This window comes from Choloepus didactylus (genome assembly GCF_015220235.1).
Source record: "Choloepus didactylus isolate mChoDid1 chromosome 23 unlocalized genomic scaffold, mChoDid1.pri SUPER_23_unloc1, whole genome shotgun sequence".
In the NCBI taxonomy this organism is placed as follows: domain Eukaryota; kingdom Metazoa; phylum Chordata; class Mammalia; order Pilosa; family Megalonychidae; genus Choloepus; species Choloepus didactylus.
Window position 1 is genome coordinate 3,789,050 of NW_023637590.1, and position 14,800 is coordinate 3,803,849.

A 14,800-nucleotide genomic window follows, 5' to 3' on the forward strand; every position below is an offset into this window, starting at 1 on the left:
GGTGGACCTCGGGGCTGGCACCTGAAAAGTGGGGTGACCGAGGGCCATGGGTGCCAGGCCGTGGGCAGCACTGGGCCTGTCACTATGGTCCCTGTGAATTGTGCCCACCTGCTCCCCCTCATCATCGGGGTCCCCCACCTGCAGAAGGGGCTGGGGTGGGTCAAAGGCCTCAGTGGCCGGGTGGGGCTGGGGTCCCGGGTCCGGGGAGTCAGGGTTGCAGCGGGGAGGGGGCCTGCCAGGGGGAGGCTGGACTGAGCCGGGGGCCCTGCAGACGAGGGAGGGGAGCCCAGGGAGGGGTCCGGGGGTGGGAGACGGGTCCCCAGCCTGGAGGGGCGGGGCCGCCCTTTTAGGCGCCCAGGGTGGGGGGAGGTGACCTTGGGGCCTGGAACTCAGCCGGGACCCGGGGGGGGGGGGCGCGGGGGTCGCGCGCGCCCCGACGTCGGCGCAGCCCCGGGAGGCGGGCGCCGGGAGCCGCCGCACCCCTGAGCGACAGCGCGCGCGGCCAACCGGGCCCCGGGTCGCGGCGCGCCGCCCCGCCCTCTCGCCGCGCGGCCCAATGGCGCGCGCGCTGGCGGCCGGGGGGCGGGGCCAGGGCGGTGGCGGCGGCGGGCGGGGCACCCGGAAGTCGCTGCGGCGGGACTGCGGTGAGTGCAGCGGCGGCCGTGCGCTGCCCCCGGCCCGCCCCGCCCGGGCCTGCCTCAGTTTCCCCTTCCCGGGGCGTGCAGCGGGGCGCCGTAGAGTCCCCGGCGGGCCAGACCCACCCGTCCCGCGGAGAGCGCCCCGCGTCTGAAACGAGGCCCCTCCCGGGCGTCCGGGCGCGGGGAAACTGAGGCCGGCGGGGCAGGGGGCGCCGCGTGGGCCCCGCGGTGCAGCGTCACCGGGTGACAGCTGATGTGCGTCCGAAGGGGACGCAAGTGCTGGGACCCCCCTGCGCCCCGGCCTTCCTGGGGGGCTGGGGGCTGGGGGCTGCAGCCCACCGCCCACCCCACCTGCCCCGGCTGCAGGGGCCCTGGGCCTGCCCCTGTGTCCTCTGGGGAGGGGGTTCCAGGGCCAGAAGCAGAGATCCGCCCCCTGCCAGGTCTCCCCCAGGCCTGGGCTCTGCTCTAGAGCCCACCCACCCTGCACCTTGGGGCGCTCCCCGGGGCTCAGACCCCCCACCTCCTGGGGGGTGCCTGGGGCCGAGCAGGTGGTCCCAGCTGGCCACTGACCACTGTTTTGGCTGTGGCTGTTTGGGCTCGGAACCCCCCTCCATGGGGAGCTGGGAGGACAGCCAAAGGGGTCCCTGCCCAGCCGGGTGACACTCTTTCTCACACTTGCCCCTCATCCCCTGGGCCACGTTTGGAGGCCAGTGGCCGTGGGCCAGGCCCCTTCTCGCCCACGATGGAGGACACTGGCCAAGGGAACAAATGCTGTCCTCAAGGTCATTGGGGACCAGGGAGCCCTGCTGCGTCCGGTGGCCTGTCGGGAAGTGGGGCTGCTGGGGCCGGCCAGGCTGGCCTGGGGGGCGGCTGTGCCGGCTGTGGACCTGGGATCCCAGGGCTCCAGTGGGGTGGGACAGCGCAGGGCAGCCCCCAGGCCCTCAGGCCCCTGACCCATGGAGGGGAGAGGTGACTGCTCCCTCGGAGCCAAGGCCATCGGCTGCCAGCACGGTCGGGCCAGTCCTGTCCCCTGGGCAGTGCTCACTCCGGGTGCGTCCTTCATGTTTCCACGACCAGTGGGATCACTTCCTATGCCCCGGGGCCTGCTCCTGTGCCCACTTCCACTCTCTGTACTCTCTGTGGGCAGCCCCGGGGCCCATCCTCCCCAGCATCCCCAGCCCCTGCTCAGTGGACTCTTTCTGGGACAGTTCTGTGGAGACCCCAGAACGGGTTTGGAGAGAAACAGCCCAGGGCCGGGAAGCCTGGAGGGCTTCTTGGAGAGGGAGGCCCCGTCTGTTGCCGACAGTGTGGACGCCAGACAGCTGGATTCTTCTCTAACACTTTGCCGAGTTGGTGTGTGATGCTGGCTGCTCCTGGCTGTGGCCACGGCTTTGGAGGTTGAGCTCCGTGGAAACAGGAGGCCTGAGTGACCGTGCTGCCATGTGAGGTCACCGGTGCACCCCTTTATTGTTTCTTTTTGGATGACAAAAATCACCCGTGCACGCTTGAACGTAACAAGGCCAACCCCACGCGGGGACACCTGCTCATGTGGCCTGTTGAGGGCTGCTGCCCCGTGTCACTGACCTCCGGTGCCTGCGTGTGCCCTCCTTGCTTCTCGGCCACACAGGCTGTGGTGGCCACAGTCAGGCCGGGCTCACCCGTGGCTTGGGGGGAAGCCCTGCATCCCCACCAGGAGGGGGCTGAGTGAGGGGCAGGGCGGCCCTCGGCTGTGGCTGGCGGGGAGCTCTCTGTGCTCCCCGGGCTCCTCGTGGGCGCTACCCCATCGTGGATGGCGAAGGACGCTGACAGTGGCGTGAGGCTTGGTGACTGCTCCTAAAACATTTCAGGGAGCTTGGAGCAGAGGATTGGCTCCACAGTCAAACGCTGTTTCACAGCCCAAAAGGGGTCGGACAGATTGTGTAGCTCTCGGACGGTCTAGTTGGGGGGAGGTGACAGCAGTGGGTTTGACCCCGGGAAGTTTACAGACATCTTGGCTGTCACAGCCAAAGCCGGGGAACAGTGACACCGTGTTCCCATGTGTGTGTCACCCCCGCTGGCCGCCGCCAAGAGCTTGCGGCGGGTGGAGAGACTGAGCCGGGGCTTTCGAGTTTCTCCAGGGCTGTCCACAGCAGGAGTGGCCATGGGGGGCTGCAGCAGGGACGGGGGCTCTGGGGGACACAATGGCTCACGCTCGACGGGGGCTCGCCTCCCCTTGGCTCCGTGGTGCGTGCCCTCCCCATTTTGCCCATCACGCGTTTTTATTCTTTGTGGCTCTCCGTCCCTCCCCTCCCTGCCTGTCGGAACAGCGTGGAAACCAGCAGGCATGGGGAAGGGCTGGTTTGCATCATTTCTTTGTACAGGCGGTTTTCGGGAGCAGTCAGTCCGTTTTTCTTTTGCCTGCACTGAAACCCACATGCTGCGAAAGTGCTCACGGTTTAAACGTGTGGCTCGGTGGAGTTCACAGAGTGACCCGGCCACGCGACGGCTACAGGCAGGACGCCGTCTCCTGCTCCCCACTGGGTCCGCGGGGGAGCCCCGGCTCAGCCCGTCCATCCCACCTGCTGCCCCAGGGTTGGGGGCCTCCGGCTCTCTCTGCACCGCTCCATGGCCGTGTGCGCCACCAGTGTCCGGGATGTGGCGCACGAGCTCCGGCCTCGGCAGTGGGCACCCGCAGAAGGGGTTCGGGTGGGCACGTCACGGTCGGGTTCGGTGAGTAGCCGCCGAGAGAGACTTGCCCTCCAGCTGGCAGCGAGCTGCTGGGTGGCGGTGACAGGGTGGGCTTACACAGCCAGAACGTGTTGGCTCACGGATTCAAGGCCACAGGACCAAGGTCCGGCTTTGCCCCAGAGCTCCGGTGCTGGCTGCCGGCGCTCCATGGGGTTCCTTAGCTTCGGTCCCCGCTTTCCGTCCCATGACGGCCTTCTCGCCTTTCTTCCGTGACTTTGGGTGCTCTCTATGGGGTCACCCTGCTTGAGGGGCCCACGCCTTAACCAGGAAGAACGTCTCCATGAGCTCCTGTGCACAGTGGGTTTGCACCTGCAGAGGCAGGTCTCGGTGAAGGACGTGTGTTTGTCGGGGTGTGTGGATTCAGCCCACCACGCCACATCCCGAGGTCGGCCGGCGTGTCACGGCCGGGCCCCACGCACGGGGTCCCCCGGCGGAGCCCACCATGTGTGATCCTACGGGCTGTCCCCTGGGAGGGAGGGCTGGACACCGTGCCCACTGTGGATGGCGGGTCAACCGCGGAGCTTGGCCAAACACAGCCCGAGAAGGAGGAAGTCAAGGAGAAGGGGTTTTTTCTCCTCTCGGGGCAGATGCACAAGACGGGGGCGCCATAAGGTAAAGATAACAGACTACTTTTTTTTCCTTTGGTTTTTATCTTAGTAACATATTTGCAACGGAAACAGTTTCCACTTTGCTTTCAAATAAACAACCCAGCGATACTAGTTATTGGTTACATTCACAGTGGTGCAGTACCCTCTCCACCATCCATCACCAAATCTTCCCTTCACCCCAGACAGCAGCCCCCCACCCATTACGCGTTCACTCCCACTGCCCTCCCCAGGCCCCTGGCGACCTGTAATCTACTTTTTGCCTCCGTGAATTTGCATGTCCGAATGATCCCATATAAGTAGACTCATACGCTATTTGTCTTTTTGTGGCTGCTTATTTTACTCAATGTGACATCTTCAATGTCCATCCTTGTTGCAGTCATCAGGACTTTGTCCCTTTTTACGGCTGAGTAATATTCTGCTGTGCATCTGTTCTGCATTTTGTTTATCCTGTCATATGGTGGACTCTTGGGTTGCTTCTACTTTTGGACTTTTGTGAATAACGCTGCCATGAACATTGGTGTTTGGATATCTGTCCGAGTCCCTGCTTTCAATTTACGTGCTTATTTCTGGTAGGCATCTTGAGGCAAAACTAGAGGGTGGTGGCTGGAGGGAAGGAAACACTTGCAGCTCGTGGAACTGACCGGTTCCCATCCACACCACAGAAAAAGCACCCAAAGGCCCTGAAACAGAAGCCCTGAGTGCTGGGTGACCCGGCAGCTCTGGGGGTCAGGGGTAGCTGGAGCCAAGTCTGGTCAACTCAGGACCACCCCCACCATGCAGCCGGCGGGGGACGCTGCACATGTGGTCGTCCCACGGATACCACCCGCATGTGGGCACTGCCTCATGGAGAAGGGCCCGGGAGCTCACACAGAATGCGGGCGTAGTGCTCAACGTGTGTCGCAGGGAAACGTCCAGATCAGGCCGTGCTTCTGGGTACATGAACCCCGGGCCCAGGACTCCCGTTCCGGCACAGCCTGCTGGCCCCTCGGGTGCTGTGGTCGTGACGGGCACAGGCCTCGTCCCCTGGGCACCCCCGGCCACGTCGCTGCAGCCGCCCTGTGTCCCTTCAGCTTTGGCCAGGTCTGTCCTTCCGTCTGTGTCGTTTCCTTGCTGTGCTTTGCTCAGATGCCACGTGGAGTGAGAGTCGGGGCTTCCGCAACTTGAGAATATCCACTTTCTTTTCTTTTTTTTATTTAAACAGTTTTATTCACACACTGTACAATCCATCCTCGACGTGCAAACAATGCCTGATGGTATAATCACGTAGTTATGCATTCACTGCCACAGTCAATGTACATTCTTATTTCTTCCAAAAAAATAATCCCATACTCCTTATATCCCCGTATTATTGACATTTAGCTTTGGTATAGTGTCTTGGTTACAATTAATGAAAATGTATTACAATGTTGTGGTTAACTATGGATCTTTTTCCACATACACTCTGTTATTATTGTAACAGTGGCCTCCATTTGTTCTAGTTCATGTAAGAACTCTCTTACGTTTATACAATTAACCGCTGTCGTCATCCACTCTGGGTTTCGCTGAGTTGTACCGTCCCAGCTTTCATCCTCTGCCTTTCCTTCTGGTGGCGTCCACGAACTACCCCTCCTCTTTCAGCCGTCCCCACACTCAGCTTTGCTAATTGCACATACAGTCCTGAGCTGCCGTCACGCAGTATCGTGCTCTCCATTTCTGAACCTTTGCAATCGACCGTATTGAACCTCCCGGACTCTGGAAGCACCAAGTGCCCAATCTCTGTCTTCTTTCTACCTCCTGGTAACCTGTGCTCCCGAATCTAGCGCCCAGGGTTTGCCATCGTCCTTAAACGGAGAGTTTGACCCATTTCCACGCAGCAGGGGCTGGGGAAGGAGGCAGGGGGCCCCGAGTCTGCAGAGGGGGGCTTTCCGAGCCCCTGAGGGAGCATATGGGTGGCTGTGCCAGGAGAGCGTCCGTCCACCGCCAGTTTGTGGGATGTCGGGTTGTTGGACCAGGGGGTTGTGAGATGTGCTGAATGGCTGATTTTGCGGAGTTTTCCGCTGGTGTCCGGAATGGGGTTGGGAAGCCCGGGGCTGCGATTTGAAGAGGGTGTCTGCAGATCTTTCCGGGTAGGGGGCTCAGACGTGCTGAGGGTGGGTGGGGGCCCCGGGGTTCGGCCGCCATGCCCTCGGAGAGCCCCGACCTTGCACGCACCACCTGGGCTCTGTGAGTGGGCTGCCACACCTGTACCCTCAGCCGTCCCCTCCCCGGCCGCCCCTGGGCCAGCTGGGGGCCCTCTGTCACCTGCTTCCCAACTGCCACCGCTTGCTGCTTGGCTGGCGAGGGGACGGGAGGGAGGACGGGCGTTCCACGGCTGGAGGGGCCAGGCACAGCGCGTCTGTCTGGCATTGGGGCTCCTGCTGGGGTTTGGGGCTTGTCGTGCGTCCCCTACCCAGTGACGGTCAGCCCGGCCACGCTGGATGCCGAGGCAATGCCAGTGATGGTGGAAAACACAGAGCGGTGGTTCTGCATGACGCTCGGACACCTTCGGGGCCCCCACACACTGAGGCGAGGACCCCACCCAGGGCCACCCCCTCCTCGGGCTGCCTGGCCCTGACCGTGCCGTGGCCTTGCCCGGGCTCCCACGGGGATGGGTAGGGGTGGCCCTGACTGCAGGCAGGTTTCTCCACCCTCCACCACCTCCTGTGTCCATCCTGGGGTCGGAACTGGTCGGGGGGCCAGTGGGCCGTGGCGGGGCCCGAGCGGGGGGCGAGGGCCTGGAGAGAAAGGCAGTTCCTGACGGTGCCTCCCCAGGGCCTGGCTTTCCTCGGGTCCCTCCCCTCCAATGACCACATCCTCGCCGAGGCCGCAGCGGGGGGCCCTCCTGCCTGGAACGGGGCGCAGAGCTTCTGCAGCCGGGGTGGGCACGGGGACTTGGCGTCCAGCCCGTGGGCATCGGCAGCCTTGTCCGGCGGCCAGGCAGGCAGCCTGGGCAGTGCTGTGGACGGAGAGGCCGAGCGGGGGTGGCTGCCACCCTGGCACCTCCAAAACTGCTCTCCCGCTGGGTACTCCCCTGACACCGTGGGCCTTCTGGGCTCACACAAGTACACACATACGGGCGTACACACCAGTACATTTCCCTGTGCACTACACACGCACGCACACAGACACGTGCACAGATATGCACGTGCACACAGCACACGTGTACACATGCACACATGACACATACCCGTGGGCTCACACAGGTACACACGTGCACGTGTACACACCGGCACACTTCCCCGTGCACGAAACAGACGTGTGCACACACGCACACAGACCGCCACCGCCCTTCCCTGGGTCGCTGGACTCTGCAGGAGGAGCCCCCGACCCTGACCCTGGTGGTGGACACACCCAGCGTCTCCCAGAGACCCCCAGTCCCCGAGGCCATTCCCACCTGGGCTGGGGTGCTGGGCCCAGGGCCGCTGGGGGCCACGTCTGTGAGGGGCGAGCCCAGCACAGCCCCCAGGGTGCCCCCCACCCCCTGGTGGCACCTGCTCCGAGCCCCCTCCCCGGGTCCTGCCCCACGACGTCATCCACGCCTGTGAGCGCCGCAGCACCCGGGAGGCAGTTCTCCCCGTGATGGACATCATGGTTCAGAGAAGCTGCTCTGTGCGGCCTGGGGTGGGGGGACTGGGACCCCGTGGCCCTGCGTCCATCCCGGGCCCCTGTATGGCTCTGCACGGCGCCCGCTCATCTCTCCTTCCCTCCCCGCAGACCGTGGCGGCAGAGCCCCCGGGACCCATGTGCATCATCTTCTTTAAGTTCGACCCCCGGCCTGTCTCCAAGAACGCGTACAGGTAACTCCTTGTGTGCACCCGCCTCCCCCCAGCTCGGGGTGCCCAGCTCTGGCCGTGGGGACCCGGGACAGGTGGACGGGACCCCTCCGCATGGGGACATGTTGGGAACACATCCATGATGCAGAGGTGCAACCCCTGGAGGCAGCTGCGAGGGCAGGAGGTCAGGGCAGGGGGTCAAGGGTCAGGGCGACGTGGGCACGGCTGGCGTCGGAGGGTCCACATGGCTTGTGGGAGGCTCTGGGGGGTCCGTGGGCCCCGGACTGAGGAGCGAGGACCAGGCAGGAGCTGGGAGGGCAGTCCAAGGAGGGGGAGACCCAGAAGGGGGGCCAGACACCACCCAGCCTCCCCCTCCTCCTCGCCCACTTCCCCTTCTCCTCCTTGCCCAGTTCTGCCGTCCCCAGGGCACCCTGGAGGGAATCCACCAGCATTTACCCACGTGGAGAACGAGGCCTGAGATTTAATCCAAACCACACATGGCATTTGAAACCGCGCACCAGCGGACTTGGCTGGGGAGTTTTTGTCATTTTAAAATCCACACCAGAAACCATTTGGAACATTTAAGCCGCCTCTGAAGACTGCCCGGACCCCTGCTGCCCTGTCCCGGGGCTAGACCCACACAGCTCAGGCAGAGACTGGCTTGAGGAGGGGTGCCGGGCCCAGCCGGGTGGGCAGGTGTCAGGGCCGGGCGGCCTGGGGTGACCCTCCGTGGCCCGAGCAGAGCGGGCTGCAGGGGCCGGGCCACCAACAGAGACACCCGAGCAGGGACAGGTGTGCGGGACTTTCCTGACCAGTCACCATCGGAGCAGCGAGGGGTTGGCGAGCAGCGGGTAGAGAGAGCGCAAAGAGCACAGGGCACACCTGAGGGACAGCCCCCCCGGGGCTGAGACCGAGCAGTCAGGCAGGGGCCCCCACTCCCACCCCCAGGCCGAGAGCTGGACCGGATGGCGGAGCAGCCCTTGGGGTGCCGTGCTGGTGGAACTCGCTGTAACTCTGTCCTCCGGGACATCAGCACACTTCTTTCAGAGGGATATGTCCAGCAGAGACGCTTCACGATTATACCATCCAAGGCCGGTGTCGGGGAAGGTGCCGGGCAGGAAGCTGTGTGTGCTGCAGGGGCCTGCTGGGGAAACACCGAAACCGGGCAGAGCAGCCCCGTCTTTCCCCGTCTCGCAGCCCCTCCACTGACAGAGCTGAGCACGGCAGTGTCTGCAAAGGAAACCCAGCGTTCCACTGCACTGTCTCTGAGCAGGCGCTGAAGGGCGGCTTTGGAGCCGAGCTGCAGGAAACCGATCCCGGCATGGCCCACCCCTCGGCTATGCAGCTCTCCAGCACCCTCCGCACACCTCGGAGCTCCCGAGCATCAGCAGGACAACTGCCCGCTCCTCCCTGGTCAGCAAGGAGAAGCTGCCCGGTCGTCTCCGTGTCCTTCTCGGGCCATGTCTGTGCCTCCCAGATTCCGCCCCGGCCCAGCCTGAAATTCCCCTCCCTGAGGCAACCTCCTGCCACCCACGTGCAGAATAAAAACAGGACGAAGCTGAGCAGACAGGCCACGGAGAGGAGCCGTGTAAAGCCACTGCAGAGCCACCAAATGCAGGAGCCCGTGGCTGGTCTCTGTCCCAAAACCCGTGACCCAGGACACGGCGATCACAAGGGGCTGTTCTCTTCTTCCTGCTGTTTGTGGGCATTTGTTACGCAGCAGTAGATGACTGATTGTTCCGGTTTGCTAGAGCTGCCGTCATGCAAAATACCAGAAATGGATTGACTTTTATAAAGGGGGTTTATTTGGTTACAAAATTACAGTTGAAAGGCCATGGAAGTGTCCAAACAGGCATCAACAGAAGATACCTTTGCGGTCGCGGTTACTGCTTCTAGGGGGAGGGGCGGCCGGTAGCTGAGCCCTCAGCTCTCGGGGCTGCTTAAAGGGTACCGGCGGCGGGGGCTCTTTCCCGGAGGCGAGGGCGAGGCGGAGGACGTGGCCGGGGTCCTCGGCGGGAGGCGTGCAAGGTATGGAGGGCGGCGATAGGGACAAGACACTCTTCATCCAGTAGGAGTATGCGCCAAAGAGATTTATTCAGGTGTGATTACAGGTTATATAGGCTGGTAAGAAGGGTAGGGCTGGAAAGGAGGTGAAGTAGCCTTAAATGGCCATACTGAAGGGAGAGGGGCTAGGATTGGTTCTGAGAGGACGCAGGAGCCGTTGCAGCGGGCGGGAGTTGTTCTGGCCACGGTGCATGCGCGCTGGCGGTGGCAGGAGTTGCCTTGGCACAGGGGAGTGTGCGGGTAAGATAAGGAAGTGAGGAAAGGGCGGTTGGGAGAAAGGCGGTTTCCTCCGGCAAGCCTCCCCTGCCAGTGGCATTTTGGGTGAGGAAAAGGGAGCTGCCTTGACCTCGCTCTCCAGGCTCGGGGGGGCTGCAGAGGGCACTCACGCCCGTACCTACTACCCTCCCCAGGGGGTGATATCAGGTCCCCTGGCCCAGGCCTGGTAAGCCGAGGTACAAGCTCAGTCACCCGCAATTCCCCTTTCTTTTCTAATTAGAGGAAGAGGCTTTACCGGAGAGGCCCACTACGGGTGAGGGAAGGGGGAGGTTAGGGAAGGGAAAAAGGGGTTGACGGTGGTTCAGCGAGGCTGGAGCTTAGTGTTGGTGTGGTGCCCGGGCGCTTGACAATGGCTTCGCTGTAGCGGGCTGGGCGAAGGTGAGGGGTTTAAAGTTCAGGGGTTTAGAGAAGCTGGAACTCGAGGCGAGAACGATGTTCAGGTGATTGAGAAGGGCCTCGCGGTTGGCGAGTCGACCGGTGGCGTTGAGGTCGCGGAGGGTTGGCTGTTATCTTGGAGTGGGGGGCATCAGAGGTGGCGAGTCGCTGATACTGGATTTGCACGAACGAGGAAAAAATGGCATCCGTTTGTTTTTTTACAAGCTGGACAATTTTGCGGATGAGGCAGGGTCCTAAGATGAGAGCTAGAATAATTATTAATAAGGGGCCAAGAAAAGGAAGGATGTATGGGAGGATGGGAGTGAAAAAACTGGACCAATAACTGGTGGCTTCACGATCTCTTTTACGCTTTTCCAGTCCTTCTCGGACCCTTTTCAGGCTGTCCTCGACGAGACCTGTGGAATTGGCATATACACAGCACTCTTCTCCTAGGGCGGCGCAGAGGCCTCCTTCTTTGAGGAGGAGAAGGTCGAGACCTCGGCGGTTTTGGAGCACTACTTCAGAGAGGGAATTGACAGAATTTTTTAGATGGTGAATAGCGTTTTGTAAGTGATGAATGTCTTCGTCAACAGCCGCCCTGAGGTGAGTTAGGGCGGAGCCTTGACTGGCTAGTGCAGCGATTCCGGTGCCAGCGCCTGCAAGACCTAGGAGGGAGGCAATTGTAAGGACGGTGATGGGCTCTCGCTTTTGCAGAAGGGCAGGAGCCGCAGTTTTTTCCAGACGGAGGAAGAAGTCTTCTTCGCTGTGGTATAAGACCCTAGGGATAAGGACAATTAGGAGGCAAGTTTCTTTATATTCATTGATGACATTTGTGCTGAGACAGGGGGTAAGTCCTGTAGAGGAGCAGAGCCATTGGGAGGAGTTATGAGGAATGAGAAATTTTGCCGAGCTGCTGGGAGATGAGTAGCTGGCACAGGCAGTGAGGTCGGGAGAGTTCCTGGAGCGAGGGCGGACGCACTTTCCCGTATAGGAGACTGAATGAAAGGTTAGGGGGACGGCAGAGGTATTCCAAATGCATTCCAAGGGGCTGTTTTCTGTGCTTTCTGAAAAGGAGAGATTGGAGGCAACAGGCTCGTATAGTGAGGAAGAGGTGGAGAGGCAGAGCCAGCAGGATGAGGTAAAATTGGGGTTGGAGGAGTTTACTGAGGTAAAGGCGGCTTGGATGAGGCTGAGGAGGGGAGAGGAATAACGAGAAGGGGGCAGAGGAAGCTGGGGTGGTGGGGTTTGAGATGTAATTGAAGTGCGTTTAGCCGGAGCTAAGGTGCGGCTGGAGGGCTGTGGAAAAAGAGGGTTAATGACCTTGTTGGGACTAATATTAAAGGGCTTTTTTATAATAGTATCTTTCTTTGGTTGGTTTATAGCCTCCTTTTTTATAAGAATAAGTGATCCTCGGTCGGTTCTTTTCTCATAGATTCTGAAGCCTCAAGTTTGACCGAGTAACCAGGAGGGATCAGTGGGGAGCTGCACTGTAAGATTAAGATGTGTGCAGGATCCCTTACTTTCTTGGCCGAGCCAGTTAACAGTAGGGAGTTTGCACCCTGTAGGGGCCCACTTTAGGGTAAGGTAATGATTAGGAACAGGAGGCTTCCAATTAGTGGTTAGTGTTTTACACCCCCAGTATGCACAGTAGTACTCGTTGGGGGAATTGCAGTACGATTTTTCAGGATTTGAGGATGGGCACATGTAATATTGGGCTTGGGGATCACTTACCTTTCGAGCGCAGGTTTCTTCGACTCTGGAGACAAAGGTGGTGAAAGGCTTATTCGGCTCCTGGAAGAGCTTGGTAAATTTATCAGGCCGACAGGCAAAGCAGTTGGCAAACGCGTGTAAGGCGATTCCCCAAAGGATAGGCCAAAAGGTGGCAGGTGCATTAATATAAGCAGACGCATTTAGAAATGCTCCAGTGCCCAAATAGGCTTCAGGGGGATGATAGACTCCAAGGGCTGCGTCTTGCTCACTTTGCTGAGCTGCTTCTGCCTGGAAGTGAGCACGCCAGTCAACAAACTGACCGGGGTTAAGAATGGAACGGGCAAGCGAGGCCCAGTCTTGGGGGATGCAATAGTCCATGCCGAGATCCTGCAGTATTTGGGAAGCGTATGGGCTACCTAACCCGTCCTCCTTGACGGCCCTGCAAAGCTGCTTGATAGTATCTGAGTCAATGGGATACCAGTCATACGGTTTCTGTGGGGTGGGCGCAAGGTTAAGAGGAAAGCAGGGAAAAGCACGAGAGAAAGGAGGACGCGCTTGCAGAAGGCTTGGCGCGGGAGTGGGGGTAGGGGGAGCGTTGCCCCAAGGGTTGCCTTGAGGTGTAGAAGGCAGCCAGGGGTTGTTAGTCGGTGGGGTGGGAGGAGCGGCGGCAGCTGCCGGTAGCGGCTCCGAGGGGGAGCTCGCCGGAGGGGGAGGTGGGAGTGGGAGGCTCCAAGCGTCGCAAGATGGCGGCGCGGTGGGCGTGGCTAAGACACAAGATGGTGGATTAGCCCCGCCCTGTGAAAGGGCGGGGTTTAAGGCATAAGATGGTGGACTAACTCCGCCCTGTGAAAGGGCGGGGTAAAGCGTATGCGGTTTCCGGCTCAGCTTAGGGCTGATGTCATCGCTTGGATTTAACGGGGCCTCGATCAGGGGGGAGGGAGCCTTGAAGGCAGGAGCGGATGGTTATCAAGGTGGGGAGCAAGCCGGGAGGGAAGCGCTTGCTCTCATGTTCCATGGCGTTAGTGACTCGATCAATAAGACGATCATAAGTAACAGGGTCCCAAAGATGGCAAGTGGTGAGCCATGGGTTAAAGGGCAGCAGGAGGTCCCAGTACACCTGCAGCTGCCGGACAGACACTTTACAGCGATGCGTGTCTAGGAGACCCGCCAGAGCGCGAACTTGAGGTGCCTGACATGTAGATATACGATTACCCATAGCTGAGGGGGGAGGAGGGGGGGTTACTCCCGAGCCGGGCCGGCCCGGCTGGCGGGGAGGAGGAGGAGGAGTTGTTTACCGAGCAGAGAGAATTAGATAAACTGTGGCCTTGAGGCCGAAGGAGACGGCGAGAGCAGAAAGCAGTGCCCTTTGGCAACGGGAGTAGTCGGGGGGGGGGGGGGCGGTTGCAAAGAGGCACACGGCACCAAATGAGGAAATAAAAATACAAAGAACTACAGCAAAGTAATGGAGGGGAAGAGGGAGAGCGTTAGGAGGACCGGGGGTTATAGAAGTGCGCATACAAGAGGACGAAGAGAGCTCTCCTTGGCGCACACTCCCACCGGACGAAGAGAGCGTGGGGGAAGGGAGGAGCGGCTTCGGAGCAGTGAACCTCCCACGGCTCCGGAAGCGGCGAAGGAGAGGCGGCCCTTACCTTGCAGGCGAGGAAACGGGAAGCTGGAGAGGCGTCCGGGCGAGCGGGCGACCTGCCAAACTGTTGTGTGGAGACGTTCCTCACACGGGGCACCAGTTGCGGTCGCGGTTACTGCTTCTAGGGGGAGGGGCGGCCGGTAGCTGAGCCCTCAGCTCTCGGGGCTGCTTAAGGGGTACCGGCGGCGGGGGCTCTTTCCCGGAGGCGAGGGCGAGGCGGAGGACGTGGCCGGGGTCCTCGGCGGGAGGCGTGCAAGGTATGGAGGGCGGCGATAGGGACAAGACACTCTTCATCCAGTAGGAGTATGCGCCAAAGAGAGTTATTCAGGGGTGATTACAGGTTATATAGGCTGGTAAGAAGGGCAGGGCTGGAAAGGAGGTGAAGCAGCCTTAAATGGCAATACTGAAGGGAGAGGGGCTAGGATTGGTTCTGAGAGAACGCCGGAACCGTTGCAGCGGGGCGGGGGTTGTTCTGGCCACGGTGCATGCGCGCTGGCGGTGGCAGGAGTGGCCTTGGCACCAGGGAGTGAGTGGGTAAGATAAGGAAGTGGGGAAAGGGCAGTTGGGAGAAAGGCGGTTTCCTCCGGCAAGCCTCCCCTGCCAGTGGCATTTTGGGTGAGGAAAAGGGAGCTGCCTTGACCTCGCTCCCCAGGCTCGGGGGGGCTGCAGAGGGCACTCACGCCCGTACCTACTACCCTCCCCAGGGGGTGATCAGGTCCCCTGGCCCAGGCCTGGCAAGCCGAGGTACAAGCTCAGTCACCCGCAATACCTTCACTGAAGAAAGGCCGATGGCGTCCGGAACACCTCTGTCAGCTGGGAAGGCGCGTGGCTGGCGTCTTCTTCCTTTGATTCCGGGTTGTGTTTCAAAGGGGCTTTCTCCAAAATGTCTCTCTCAGCTGCTCTGAGCTCCTCCTGTCTGTGGACTCTTACAGGACTCCAGTGATTTAATTGAGACCCACGCTGAAT

At 61.0% G+C, this 14,800-nt stretch overlaps 1 protein-coding gene across 1 annotated transcript in view; it reads left to right on the plus strand.

The window, feature by feature from the left end:
• The first annotated feature begins 615 nt into the window (after positions 1-615).
• TANGO2 (transport and golgi organization 2 homolog) overlaps positions 616-14,800 on the plus strand; it is a 36,603-nt gene continuing 22,418 nt past the window's right edge. The window contains exons 1-2 of the mRNA XM_037823625.1: positions 616-644; positions 7,706-7,788. Of these exons, the coding sequence (XP_037679553.1) occupies positions 7,733-7,788 (56 nt within the window). The 5' untranslated portion in view covers positions 616-644; positions 7,706-7,732. The remainder of the gene's footprint in view (positions 645-7,705; positions 7,789-14,800) is intronic.